This window comes from Colobus angolensis, unplaced genomic scaffold (genome assembly GCF_000951035.1).
Source record: "Colobus angolensis palliatus isolate OR3802 unplaced genomic scaffold, Cang.pa_1.0 Scaffold297, whole genome shotgun sequence".
Classification (NCBI taxonomy): Eukaryota; Metazoa; Chordata; class Mammalia; order Primates; family Cercopithecidae; genus Colobus; species Colobus angolensis.
The window spans coordinates 2905951-2919434 of NW_012116232.1; the positions used below are offsets into that span (position 1 = coordinate 2905951).

Genomic DNA, 13484 nt, shown 5'->3' on the forward strand with positions numbered 1-13484 from the left:
TTTTTAAATAATATCTTTGATATATTCATATAACATAAAATTCAGTCTTTTAAAGCATATAATTCAGTTGTTTTTAGGATGCTCATGGTATTATGTATGCATCACTGTTGTCTAATTTTAGAATATTTTCATCGAAACAAAAAAGAAAGCCCCTAGCAGTCATTTCACCTAGATCATGGGACTTTACATTCTTCTCAATGCATTTTCTACCACTAAATTGAGTAATATAGTTATCTGTGACCTTATACTATTTCAAATATTGTTGCTAAGTAGCTCCATTTTGCTCTCTTGAAGTTCCAAATTACATTTTTCTTTTACATTAATTTTTTTCTACTTAGGTATTTGGAAATTGTCCTGTTTCTGAACTCATTCAGTTTGTTTGGTTTGTGTTTTAGTCATTTACTTTGAGACAGATGTCATTTCTTGGATAGTAGAAATCTATCTTTTCTTAGAATCAATAATACGTAATCTCTTGTGACTTTGTTAAAGCTTTGGCCATCATTGCTTTAATTTCCTGCACCATAACTGGAAGCTCTCATTTACTGACATTATTACTGTGTGAGACTAGGGGCTAATTTATTTCCCAGGCACTGATTTAAAACAAGCCTTAATAACAGTTCAGTTTTGCAATTATCACTTTTTCCAACACAAAGAGAAGCAAAACAGATATAGAGAAAAGGGAGGGTAGATGGAAAATAAAGAGGAAAAGACAGAGAAAATTTCATTATTTCAATTATTTCACAAGCAGGCATAGCACATTTTAGTGTCTTGTTGTACATTTTAAATACATTGTCCACAGAGAAGCCTTCAGAATACATGTAAAAAAATGTTTAACTTCTACTTTTTCGGAATTCATGCAGTCCAACGTCTGTACAGTGTTGTTTTGCCCACTGAAGAAGCAGATACTGAAAAGAGAACCAGTACTGAGCCATGGTGTTTACTTGAAATGTTGAATTGAACAGATTGTTTCCATCAGGGTTTAATCAAGACATCACAATGAAAATATAAGCCATTAATTTTTACGCAACTCAAAGGATTTCTATATATAGAATTATATATCTTGTTTCTTATCATCGAGATTGTCTTTGTTCCAGTTTCTCCTGCTGTTGTGCATTGCTTTTATTTTGTTTTATTTTGTTTTTGAGACGGAGTTTCACTCTTGTTGCCCAGGCTGGAGTGTAATGGCACGATGTTGGCTCACCACAACCTCTGCCTTCTGGGTTCAAGCGATTCTCCTGACTCAGCCTCCAGAGTAGCCGAGTAGCTGGGATTGCAGGCATGCACCACCATGCCTGGCTAATTTTGTATTTTTTAAGTAGAGACGGGGTTTCTCCATATTTTTCAGGCTGATCTCGAACTCCCAACCTCAGGTGATCCACCAGCCTTGGCCTGCCAAAGTGCTAGGATTACAGGCGCAAGCCACCATGCCCGGCCTGCTTTTATTTTATTTGATATGACATTTCCCACTCCCTGCTCACCACCTGCATCTTTTTTGCACACATCTCTGCTGTCTCAAGTTTGTTTGTTTGCAGTGTCACCTTCCTCTGTACTACACTGATTTTTTCAAGTATGAAAATGTATAGTCCACAGCCTATAATACAGTGGAATTAGCCAGAAATCAGTGAAATATTGTTAACTATTTTCTTTAAATTATTGTTAAGCTCAATACAGTAAAATTGTATCTCTTGGAAATCTTTTTTACTTGTTTTTGCAACTTCATGTTTCTTAAGTTTTTATTCTTCAGACTTGCCCACTTAGAGTACATCTAGAATAAAACCATTGAATGTCTATTACAATAATTCAGATAATAGACATATCTCCCTTTTCTCTCCTCTTAATGTATTTGTTTATTATACTGACAATGAGGCTTTATTTCTGAAACCTTTAATATAATAATAATACCTTACATTTCTAAAATGTAGAGAATTATATTAATGGTAGGAGATAAAATCAGAGATAAAATTGTTTCATAGGTTAAATAAATGCTATTTTGACAGATATGGAGATAAATATCATATTCCATCTGGCTGATGGATTTTGACGTTTTTCTATGAAATGTTGTTAGGGCTATTGAATTTATTATTTTATATAAAACACATACACACAAAGCATACAAATTTGATTCTGAGAAGTTGCTAAATTTGCCATCAATTTGCAGTGCTTGTAAGGAGCCATGATTTGTTTAACAAAACCTTTTTTTTTTTTTTTTTTTGAGACGGAGTCTCGCTCTGTCGCCCAGGCTGGAGTGCAGTGGCCGGATCTCAGCTCACTGCAAGCTCCGCCTCCCGGGTTTCCGCCATTCTCCTGCCTCAGCCTCCCGCCTAGCTGGGACTACAGGCGCCATCTCGCCCGGCTAGTTTTTTGTATTTTTTAGTAGAGACGGGGTTTCACCATGTTAGCCAGGATGGTCTCGATCTCCTGACCTTGTGATCCGCCCGTCTCGGCCTCCCAAAGTGCTGGGATTACAGGCTTGAGCCACCGCGCCCGGCCAACAAAACCTTTTTATCTGTACTGACATTATATTCAAGAATGTACTTAGAATAACATTTGGTTAAAATAATTAGATATTTTAAAAATCCATTTTGAAAAACAATAATCTTAAAAACAAACAAAACCAAAACCAAAAAAAAAAAAAAAAACTCTGCTAGTAGACCACAGGTATAAATTGCACTGTTAATAATGGGCATTTATTTTCATTTACCTCTTTCTTATATCTTTTTATGTCTCTCATACTGTTATTCATATAGATATTCAGTGGGATGACATCAATATGATACTGTCAGAAGAAAACTATAGCGAAGGCTGGCACTGACTTAACAATAATTCATATGGAACAGATTTGGAAATTCAGTGCTAAATACTTTGGTTTTATGACCTGAAACTAATCACTTCGTTTAAACTTTAATTATTCCAATATTACCAAAGCATGCAAATTGTTTGAACAATAAATTTTTATTTAAAGAAAAAATCACATTGATAGTTTATAGCATTTTCCACTCAATCTCATGTATGGAAAAGCAGTGGTTACCATCATGAGTCGATTGGAAGAAGGAATTAGAAGTGGGTACCAGGAAGAGGGAGAGAGGACACTGGGAAGGGTTTAAGCCCAGAGAATTGTCCAGGAGAGAAAATCTGAGCTAAAAAATTGATGAGTGGTTTCTAAATATGTGGATGAAGTCATGAACATTTATAATTGATGAGAATATTCTTGAGTACTAGAAGAATAGCCAAGCTGTTAAAAATAATTGGAATCAAATGTTATGATCTGAAAATTGTTGTAAATTATCTATTAAATTTTACATTTGTCTTCCCAGCTCACTAGCTTAAGAGTATCTCTAAAAGGGGTAATCTCTCCTCTCTTAGTTAAAAGACCCCAGACTTGCTTATTTTCACTTCATCATCTAACCAGCATAATCATGTAGGTAGAAAAGTGATTATAGATTTTTTAAAGATATCAGATTAGAGTATTATTCAATAAAGAGATTAGTTAAGGAATATTGAACTTGATGGTACCTGCAAGTTATATGCATAGATTTATTTAATTACCTTGTTCACAATTCCTTAGCATTTCAAATTCATAGAAAATCATATTTTCACTTAAGGAGTATTTTTCTAAGCAATTATTATATGATGTTATAAAATGTTCTTATAACATTTGGTTGACATAAAGCATCTGCCTTGCTGTAATATTATCACCAGGTGTGTTTGACTATAGCTTGGCCAGCAGGAAATAGTACAGATAATGGAGAAGTATTTGTTATTGACATATGAAGGTCGTCATTCAATATGTCTACAGGGAGTACATGTATATGTTTATATACTATTTTATTCAAGGCCAAGAGCATTTTATGTGTATGTGTAGTAAATGCTGAAGGGTTATTGTGTCATCATTTTATCATCCAGAAAGCCAATGATTGATTGAACATGTAAAATTATCATCATATATACAAGAATTCTGGGTTGAGCATAATTTTTTTCTATTAAGAAGTTATCCATACTAAAACTATGTCAGAGATCATCAGGACCACTGTGCTGTTATTTGTAAAATGCAATGAAATGCTAGACTTAAAAGTGAATATTGGCACTTTGGGAGGCTGAGACGGGTGGATCACGAGGTCAGGAGATCGAGACCATCCTGGCTAACACTGTGAAACCCCGTCTCTACTAAAAAATACAAAAAACTAGCTGGGCGAGTTGGCGGGCGCCTGTAGTCCCAGCTTCTTGGGAGGCTGAGGCAGGAGAATGGCGTAAACCCGGGAGGCGGAGCCTGCAGTGAGCTGAGATCCGGCCACGGCACTCCAGGCCGGGCGACAGAGCAAGACTCCGTCTAAAAAAAAAAAAAAAAAATTGAATATTGGACCTGAGTTCTTATTGGAATCAAAGAAGTATAACAACTTCCACAGCTATCATTAGACATCTAGAGCATCATGTATAATATATCATGACTTTATTGATTAGGATGGCTACATTAAAAAGTACATAGTGACAAACATTGTTGAAGATGTGGAAAATCAGAACCCTCATATATTGCTGATGGGAGTGTCAAATGGTGTAGCTAGCTATTTCAGAAAATCGTTCCACAGATTTTCAAAATGTTAAACATAGTTTTGATCCAGCAATTCCACTCCTAAGTATTTATCAAAAACTAAAAAATAAAAACTAAGGACCACGTTAAAACTTGTATACAAGAGTTCATAGCAGCATTATTTATGTTAGCCAAAACATGGGAATACCCAATGTCCATCAACTGATGAAAAGATAAAATGTAAAATACCTAAATGATGGAGTGTTTTTTTGGCAATAAAAATGAAATATTAACACATGCCATAAAATACATAAACCTTAAAATTATTATGTTAAGTGACTAAAGCCAGTTATAAAAGACTATATATTATATGTTCGCATATATCTAAAATGTCCAGAATAGGCAAATCTTTAAAGACAGAAAATATAGTGGTTGCTAAAATTGGGAAGAGGGTGGATGGATCATTGTAGGGCAGTGGGAAGTCGAAAACGGGGAGTGACTTTTGGTGGGTACAGAGTTTCATTTTGGTAAAATGAAAATGTAAAATTAGATTATGCTGATGGGTTCACAACTCTTAAATATACTGAAAACCTTGGAGTTATACTCTGTTAAATAAATGATTTATGATATATAAATCATATTGCAGTGAAGCTGTTTAATAATACTAAAAGTTTCACTAACATCGAGATGACCTTATATTTAGAAAGATCTGATATTTTGACTTGAGAACTGTTTCAGTAATCTGTGCATTATATACAGCATAAATTTCTCACCTACTCATTGAGAATATTTAATTATCAACCAAGATACACCTTTAGTTGTTTTATAATTTATATCTTTATTCTCTGGAGAAACATCTAATAGCCACAGTGAGTTTGGAGTCAGGTAGACTAGAATAAAATTCAGTCTCAACTACTTATTATCTGTGTGTCTGTGGGTAGTTTACCCGAGTATCACATTCCTAATCCGTAAAGTGGGAGTTATTATAAGTACCTTGCAAGACTCTTCCAATGTTTGAAACTCTGTGTGTGTGTGTGTGTGTGTGTGTGTGTGTATTTATGAATCAGAGTATGTATATACATAAGGTGTATATTTGTATATAAACAATATGTATATATGTAAAGCATATGCTAGACATCTATGACTAGCATAGATAAGCATTTATTAAATTAGAACTTCTATTATTACTGGTACTATTATTTGGCTGATACAAATGAAGAAATACAGACATGATCAGCAACATTGTTTTTAATTATAAAATAGATTGTATTAAAAAGCAACCATTCACTAGAGTAGTGATTACAATTCTTGGTTTTTTTGTTTGTTTGTTTGTTTTTACCTTTCAGGTTCAGAGGTACATGTGAAGGTTTGTTATATAGGTAAACTTGTGTCACAGGGGCTTCTTGTACACAATTCTTATGATATCATCTTAAGATGAGACCATGGCAATCACTCAACATTTAGTAGTATTAATAAGTTATAATAGTTATAATTCTTACCTTTATAGTCCATCATAGAATGTAGTATGCATTTTGCTGAAAAAAATAATGAAACTCCTTTAAAAACTATAACATGTTGAGGAAATAAAGACAACACAATCTATTTTTGATATATTAGAGGTAGTGTTTAATTCTAAGATCCAAAACTGTAGCAGAACCTCAAATGCTAGGCTTGGCCACCACTGATTTCACTGCATCCCTGTATCACTTCGCCAACCTTTTTTTAAAATTCATGCACTTGCTTGCAAAGTATTTCAATATTAGCTGTGTGAATGTGCTGTGATGAAAATGGCATTAAAAAAACCCCTAACAATCATATTATGCAATAAACTGAGGACCAGATTTATTGTACTTGATGTATATACCTGTCCCTTTTTTCTCTTCTTGTCCTTCTTTCTTTCTTTTTTTTTTGAGACGGAGTCTTGCTCTGTCGCTCAGGCTGGAGTGTAGTGACCAGATCTCAGCTCACTGCAAGCTCCGCCTCCCGGGTTTACGCCATTCTCCTGCCTCAGCCTCCCGAGTAGCTGGGACTACAGGCGCCCGCCACCTCGCCCGGCTAATTTTTATATTTTTAGTAGAGACGGGTTTCACCGGGTTAGCCAGGATAGTCTCGATCTCCTGACCTTGTGATCCGCCTGTCTCGGCCTCCCAAAGTGCTGGGATTACAGGCTTGAGCCACCGCGCCCGGCCTCCTTGTCCTTCTTTCTTGTCCAGTTTATTCCTTTCTTATTCTCTCAATCTTGCCAGATATATATATATACATATAATATGAATATTGTATTTACATATTATATTTATATGCAAATATATTTATAATATATCAATACATAAATATATATTTATAATATTACATATAAATATATATATTACAAATATAACAATGTTGGCAAATATTACAGAGAAAAGGATATTATATAATTAAAAATTCTCATAAACAACTTGCTATGATTAAGCCTTGTGAATTTCATGATCTAATAGTAGCCAACGATTGTTTACTGGTTACATTCAATACTCATCAAGAATAATTCAGTCTGTGATTTAGCATCCTGTAGAAAGTGAAACAAACATATTGCTAATTTACATTACCCCAAAAATCTTTGGTTAATATTTGGAAATAGAGTAATTCACAAGGACAAAGACTACTTATCCTTGTGGGTTAACACCAGTCCTTTAGAGTTTTGAAATCAATAAACTTGTATAATTCAGTAAGACTTCATCATGTAGCTAGCAATATATGTTACTTTTATTATTTGAAAAAAATTATGCTACAAAATGAATTTCAACAACATATTTGTATTAGATAAATGAAAAGGAGGTCAAGTCAAGGTCTGTGGTGTATGACAAGTGTTTCTTTGAATTACAGGATATATCTAATATCAAAAGGTTTTTACTATTGCCTCAAATAAACATGAGTGTGGTCAGAATGCACCTGCTTTCTCAAGTCTCTTATGTCTTTTGTTACAGTACTTTTATAAATATAATGTATAGACGATAGACAATGATTGAATTTCATTTATAAAAAAGAAATTACCATATCTTAAAAATTAAATGTGAATGGCCAATCCAAATTACTAATTTCACAAATTAAATGTTGCTAGATAGATAAAGGCAATTTTCAGATAAATTGTATTCTTCAATAGCGGGTCTATCTTACCATTCACAAGCTGGACTTCAGTGCGTTTAGTGTGATAAATTGTTCTTCTAGCTTTGTCTCACCTTAACCAGTGTTTTTACCTTGTATCTAAATGTCATTGAATGGTGAGACTTACAACTCTGCGGTAGGATATATGTGCTCAGGCATGTATACATACACCCCACGTAATATTCTTCTCTACCTTAAAGGCTGAGTGAATTGTTTTAACATAGGCACAGTGAACTGGGACAGGAATCATGCAAATTTTTAAGGTACTTAATAGGAAGAAGAGGAAATACAGAAGGCTTTGAGAAAGCCAGCATGTGGCCAGAAACAACAGCAGGTGTGGCCATATGGCAATCAAATTAGGAAAGGGATTCTTGCCACACAGCCTTCCAGAAAAGAGTAAAGCCCCAGCAGCCCTCATGGAGGGATGATTTGTTAAGTACATTTTACTTATTTTATATTGCCTCTTTCACTGTTCAGTTCCAAAGGAAATGTAAATCTATTTTGCCAAACTGATATAAAAATTTTTCTTAAAGAATAAAAATAATCATTTTGAAATGCCCTTTTACATTTAGAAAATATCACTATGCTGAAAGCACATTTCCAAATAAAGTGTTAGCTAAGCTGAAATCATATTCAAAAAAGCAAAGTTTTGCAAGGCTATAATTTAATGATACTGTTATACTTTATTGAAACATTAGGTAAGATTATTTAATATTTTAAAATTCCCTTAGTCCAAGACAACTGTTAATAATATAAAGGTATTTGTTTAAGATTCCTTAACTTGTAAAATAATCTTCTATAGAAGATTGTGAAGCACATTTTCCCATTAAAAATTTTTCTGAAAACGTGTTTTAGTTCTTAGATTCGCTTTCAAAAACTTGTTTGACCTACAAAACAACGAGAGTTATATTATTAAGTCATTCTTAAAATGTATTATTACTATTGTATCATGTTGCTATAATTTCAGCAGCATTCATGGGCTGCAGTTGTGTGTGTGCGTGTTTGTGTGTGTGTGTGTGTCTGATCTAGTCTGGGAAAATGTCCATGTTTTGGTCTCGTCATTCATTGTTTCTTTGTTTTTGTTCTTGTTTTGAGATGAAGTCTCGTTTTGTTGCCCTGACTGGAATGCGATGGCACGGTCTTGGCTCACTGCAACCTCTGCCCCCAGATTCCAGAGATTCCTCTGCCTCAGCCTCCCAATTAGCTGGGATTACAGGCACCACACATGGCTAATTTTTGTATTTTTAGTAGAGACGGGGTTTCACTATGTAGGCCAGGCTGGTCTCGAACTCCTGACCTCAAGTGATCTGCCCACCTCGGCCTCGCGAAGTGTTGAGATTACAAGCCTGAGCCACGTGCCCAGCCTCCTTCATTGTTTTTATCCTGAGGGAAAAAAGGATATTTGTTCAGAACTCAGACCTTTGAAAATCTTCTTCCCCAAGAGTTTATTTTTTCTCTCTCTCTCTTCCCCGGTCTGTCGCTCTCTCTTTTTCTGTCTCTCTCATACACACATACACCCAATCTCTCTCTCTTTTATTATGTTGGTGACAAGCTAGCCTATGATCAGAATGAAGACAATGTTCATATTTCAACCTTGAATTCTCTGGTTTGTTTCTGCTTATATTTAGCACTACACTTCTATTTCATGTGACCAAGTTTTTTGAACACCACCACAACAAAAGGGTAACTAATTATCCAAACAAACCAGTGGTGTTTAAACATTGATTGCTTCACTAATAGCATTTTTTCAAACAGGATTATTGTGTTTATTTTGAATATAGAAATTATCTTGTCTACATAAAAAATGGGAACTTGTAGTCAGTTTCTTTTTAGAGTGCCTATTGTACTTCTACTGAAATTAGTTTACATGTATTTAACTTAATAGAAGAAGGCCAGACTTCATTTTTCGTTTTTGTTTTCTTTTTGTTTGAGACGGAGCCTCACTCTGTTGGCAGACTGGAGTAAAGTGCCGGGTTCATGACTCACCACAGCCTGACCTCTTGGGCTCAAGCCATCCTTCCACTTCAGCCTCCCGAGTAGTTGGGACCACAGGCATGCATTATGATCCCCAGCTAATATTTTTTTTCTTTGTAGAGATGAGGTCTCACTATATTGCCCAGGCCAGTCTTGAACTCCTGTGCTCAAGCCATCCTTCTGCCTTAGCCTCCCAAAGTCCTGGGATAACAGGGGTGAGCCACTGTGCCCCTCCTTTTCATTGTTTTAAAATGGACTTTTTGTAGGCAATCTGTTTTGGTTCAAGATTTTTTTTTTTTTTTTTTTGGCTTAAAAATCTAGCTCTTAAAATAAGTTTAAAAGTTATAGCAAAGTAAAGGAAGCCAAAAACCATAATAAACATCATTGCCTCCATTACTCGGATGTTAAAACTGTTAGCACTTTAGTGTATTTGCTAACAGTAATTACTACTGTAAAACATATGACTAAAGCCCATTTTGTTCACTTCTAGTGCTCTCTACTCTTATGTGAGAGGCAACCACTAACATGAGTTTGGTGATTTTTTTTTCTTCCCATTAAATAAAATAACATATATATATATCCATCAAAAATATATTGTGTATAGTTTTTAATGTCTGTGTGTATGTATATTTAACACACTATATTATATATACATTTGATATAGTTTAGATTCTGTACCTTACTTTTTACTCAACTTTTTTTTTTTTTTTTTTTTGAGTCAGGGTCTCACTCTGTCACCCAGGCTGGAGCACAGGGCTGTGATTTCAGCTCACTGAAGCCTCAACCACCCAGGTTTAGGTGATCCTACCACCTCAGCCTCCTGAGTAGCTGCAACTACAGGGACACACCACCATGCCTAGCTAATTTTTGCAGACACAAGATTTTGCCATGTTGCCTAGGCTGGTCTCAAACTCCTGGGCTTTAGTGAACTACTCTCCATGGCCTCCCAAAGTGCTGTTATTACAGATGTGAGACACCACACCCAGCCCCCAACTTTGTTTGTTTTTTTATTTACCCTATTGACATATGTAGATCTACTTCCTCCTTTTTAACTGTTTTATAACATTTCATCATATGAATAGAAAATACTGTATTTATTCATTCCTTTTTTGATAGGCATTTCTAATTTCCTTTCTTGACAGTTTTTCTGTTATTCCATTATTACTTAGGTTTAAGTAACTTTTATAATCACAGAAATATTTGAGTACTTAGGATTTACATGTTTATATTATATAGCAAACCAGTCTTGAATATTTACCACTGGAGCTCTTTTCTTCTTATGCCTCAACTATAGCAAAATGGCAAATAATTCAAGATATTATTTTTAACATCAAATGTAATTTGTTCAAAATTTACATTAATCTTTCTCATAACTAGTCACTTCCATTTTGTCTTTCTGTCATCCTGAAGAATGAAAATGTAATTTCCCAGAGGTTTTAAGAATTGGGGGAGTATTAAATGTAGCTGAAATTAAGTGATTAATAATTTACTTCCGGGTCATGAATCAACTTCATGGGATGCTAAGGATCATTTGCCACCCCAGAAGAATGAGCAGTAACAATGCACTTTTTCGGACTCCAGAAATCTCAAAGGTTGGCTGCCCAACCTAATTAAACTTCAATCTTCTGATACCAAATTTATTTCTTCTTTATACAGCATTTCCTCAGATCTTCTTGACAGGAAAATGTCACTTTGCCTGACAGCTGATAGACAGGTTATGTAGCACCATAATTGAAGAGAAAAGGATAGCTTAAAGCTCCTCGATTTAATGGCTACGTGTATGGCTTTTTCTTTCTTTCTTTCTCTCTCTCTCTTTTTTTTTTAAGTTTCTATGACAGACACAAAAGGCCTGAGCAAATAGGCCCAGTGCCATTTTTTCCTGCTTCCTCCAGGGGTAATTATCTTACTCCATCAATAGTGCTGTCAGAAATTGAGCACATAATTCAACATTTAAATGAACAAGCAATGTAATATTTCCTGTCTCCCAGTGGAATGCTTTGCAGCTCACATTCTTCTCTGTCACTCGCTCACTCTTAATGTATGTCCCATACCCAGTCCTTGAATGCCTTCTCTCCCTTGTGTTTCATTGCAGATGTTGGCTCCGACTTGACACCTACTTCATTTGGAGTTTTATAGGACCAGCAACCTTGATAATTATGGTAAGAATTCCTAATTAACTATGTGTTTCCCAGCTCAAGATATAAAACTTTCACTATCCCAGTTCTGACTGTCTTTAATTTACAGAGGTTAATTTGGGGAAAGCATGTACTTATTTGACCCAACATAATTCAAGCAATTAAACACTCATTATAGTCTATTTTATGTTGTAAAATAGTTAATCAAAACTGGTAGGAAAGAAAATGTGCATTTACAAAAGCTTATGGAGTGTTATAGCTACTCAAGGGTCTAATCCAACATAATCCATTTCGTTTCATAGATATTTGAACAGGGATGACTCTAAGGTTGACAACAGTGTATTTCCATTATTTTTCTTTTAGATAATTTGAATTGGGAACTGATAGAAAGGTGGGAAAACACCTGACTGTTCCTATCAGCTTTGTTTTTTAAATGAATCTTGAAAACTTTAAAATTTAAAAGCAAAACTTTAACACTTTACTTGAGAATGGCACAATCTCATTAGGCATACATTCTGGAATCATGCTTCCTTTTCCGTTTTTAGATCCATAATATTCTGATTTCAAAAATGGATTAACTTAATTTAGATAAAACTGTTAGTATAATTGTGTATATATTCACCATTTTAAAAATACAAAGTTGCTATCCATTTTGTGAATAAAATGTTAGCCTTTTGACTTTGGATAAATATAGGTCTCCAGTTTCTTATCTGAAATCTTTGGGACAAGATGTGTTTTGGAATCAGAAAGTTTTCAGACTTTGGAAAGATAATATGGTACATACACTGCATAATACACAATAACCCTATTGAGGAATAGGCAGTTACCCAAAATCAAATACATCAACAAATACAGTGGAGACTAGGCAGCACTCTGTAATCAAATACAATATTTCAACAGAGAGAAAAAAAAAGGAAAAGTAAGAGCAAATAGTGGAAAGACCATGGACAGCCTTATGTCAATTCAAATTAGGTTTTCCCACCACATAGATTTACTTCATGTTAGGCTTTTTGGTCACTGAATGGATTTTTTTAAATAACTTTCATTTTGCAGACTTTTTGGATTTGGGGATGATTGATAAAGTATTATGAACATGTATTTTTGAGAGAATTTCAGGAGCGCTTTTATTGCCGAGTTGTGGAATATATAAATTAATCAAGTGGTAAAGGGCAACTCACTATGTAGTTTTTTATACAGTTTACCTGTGTGTGATATATGAAGTTTACATCAGAGCTTTCTGTTTTTCTGTTTTGTTTTGTTTTAGATTTTATGCTTTCTGTGTTTCCAGTGACATGACAATACCACGGGTGGTTCCCTTTACTTTAGTCCTAGTTTATTGTAGCATCAGAATTTACCCAACATTTTATAATCCTTTTGAACTAGCTACACAAAAATATATTGATTTTAGTATTTGCATTTTTGTAATACAATATTTGAAAATGTGTCACTAAACAATCTATTTAGATAAATGTTCAGAGTGTAGAAATAGTAACACACCTAAAAAAGTATTGTTTTTGTTTTGACATACACTAGACTTTGAATTGTTTCACAATTTCCACAGCATCATTCCAGCTGATGCTGATTTTGTATTTGTGTGATTTGGCATAGCAGGCATACTAGTGCTTTGTAACTCAGTAGTATCCCAATTCTCAAAACTGGCTTCTTGCCTTTACTAGAACACTAGGCAGTCATCTATGATCCAATTCCTT

The 13484-nt window shown here is 34.5% G+C and overlaps 1 protein-coding gene across 1 annotated transcript in view; it reads left to right on the top strand.

The window, feature by feature from the left end:
* The window catches only part of ADGRL3 (adhesion G protein-coupled receptor L3), an 890906-nt gene that overhangs the window by 799629 nt on the left and 77793 nt on the right, over window positions 1-13484 (top strand). The window contains exon 20 of the mRNA XM_011949310.1: window positions 11733-11799. Within this exon, the coding sequence (XP_011804700.1) occupies window positions 11733-11799 (67 nt within the window). The remainder of the gene's footprint in view (window positions 1-11732; window positions 11800-13484) is intronic.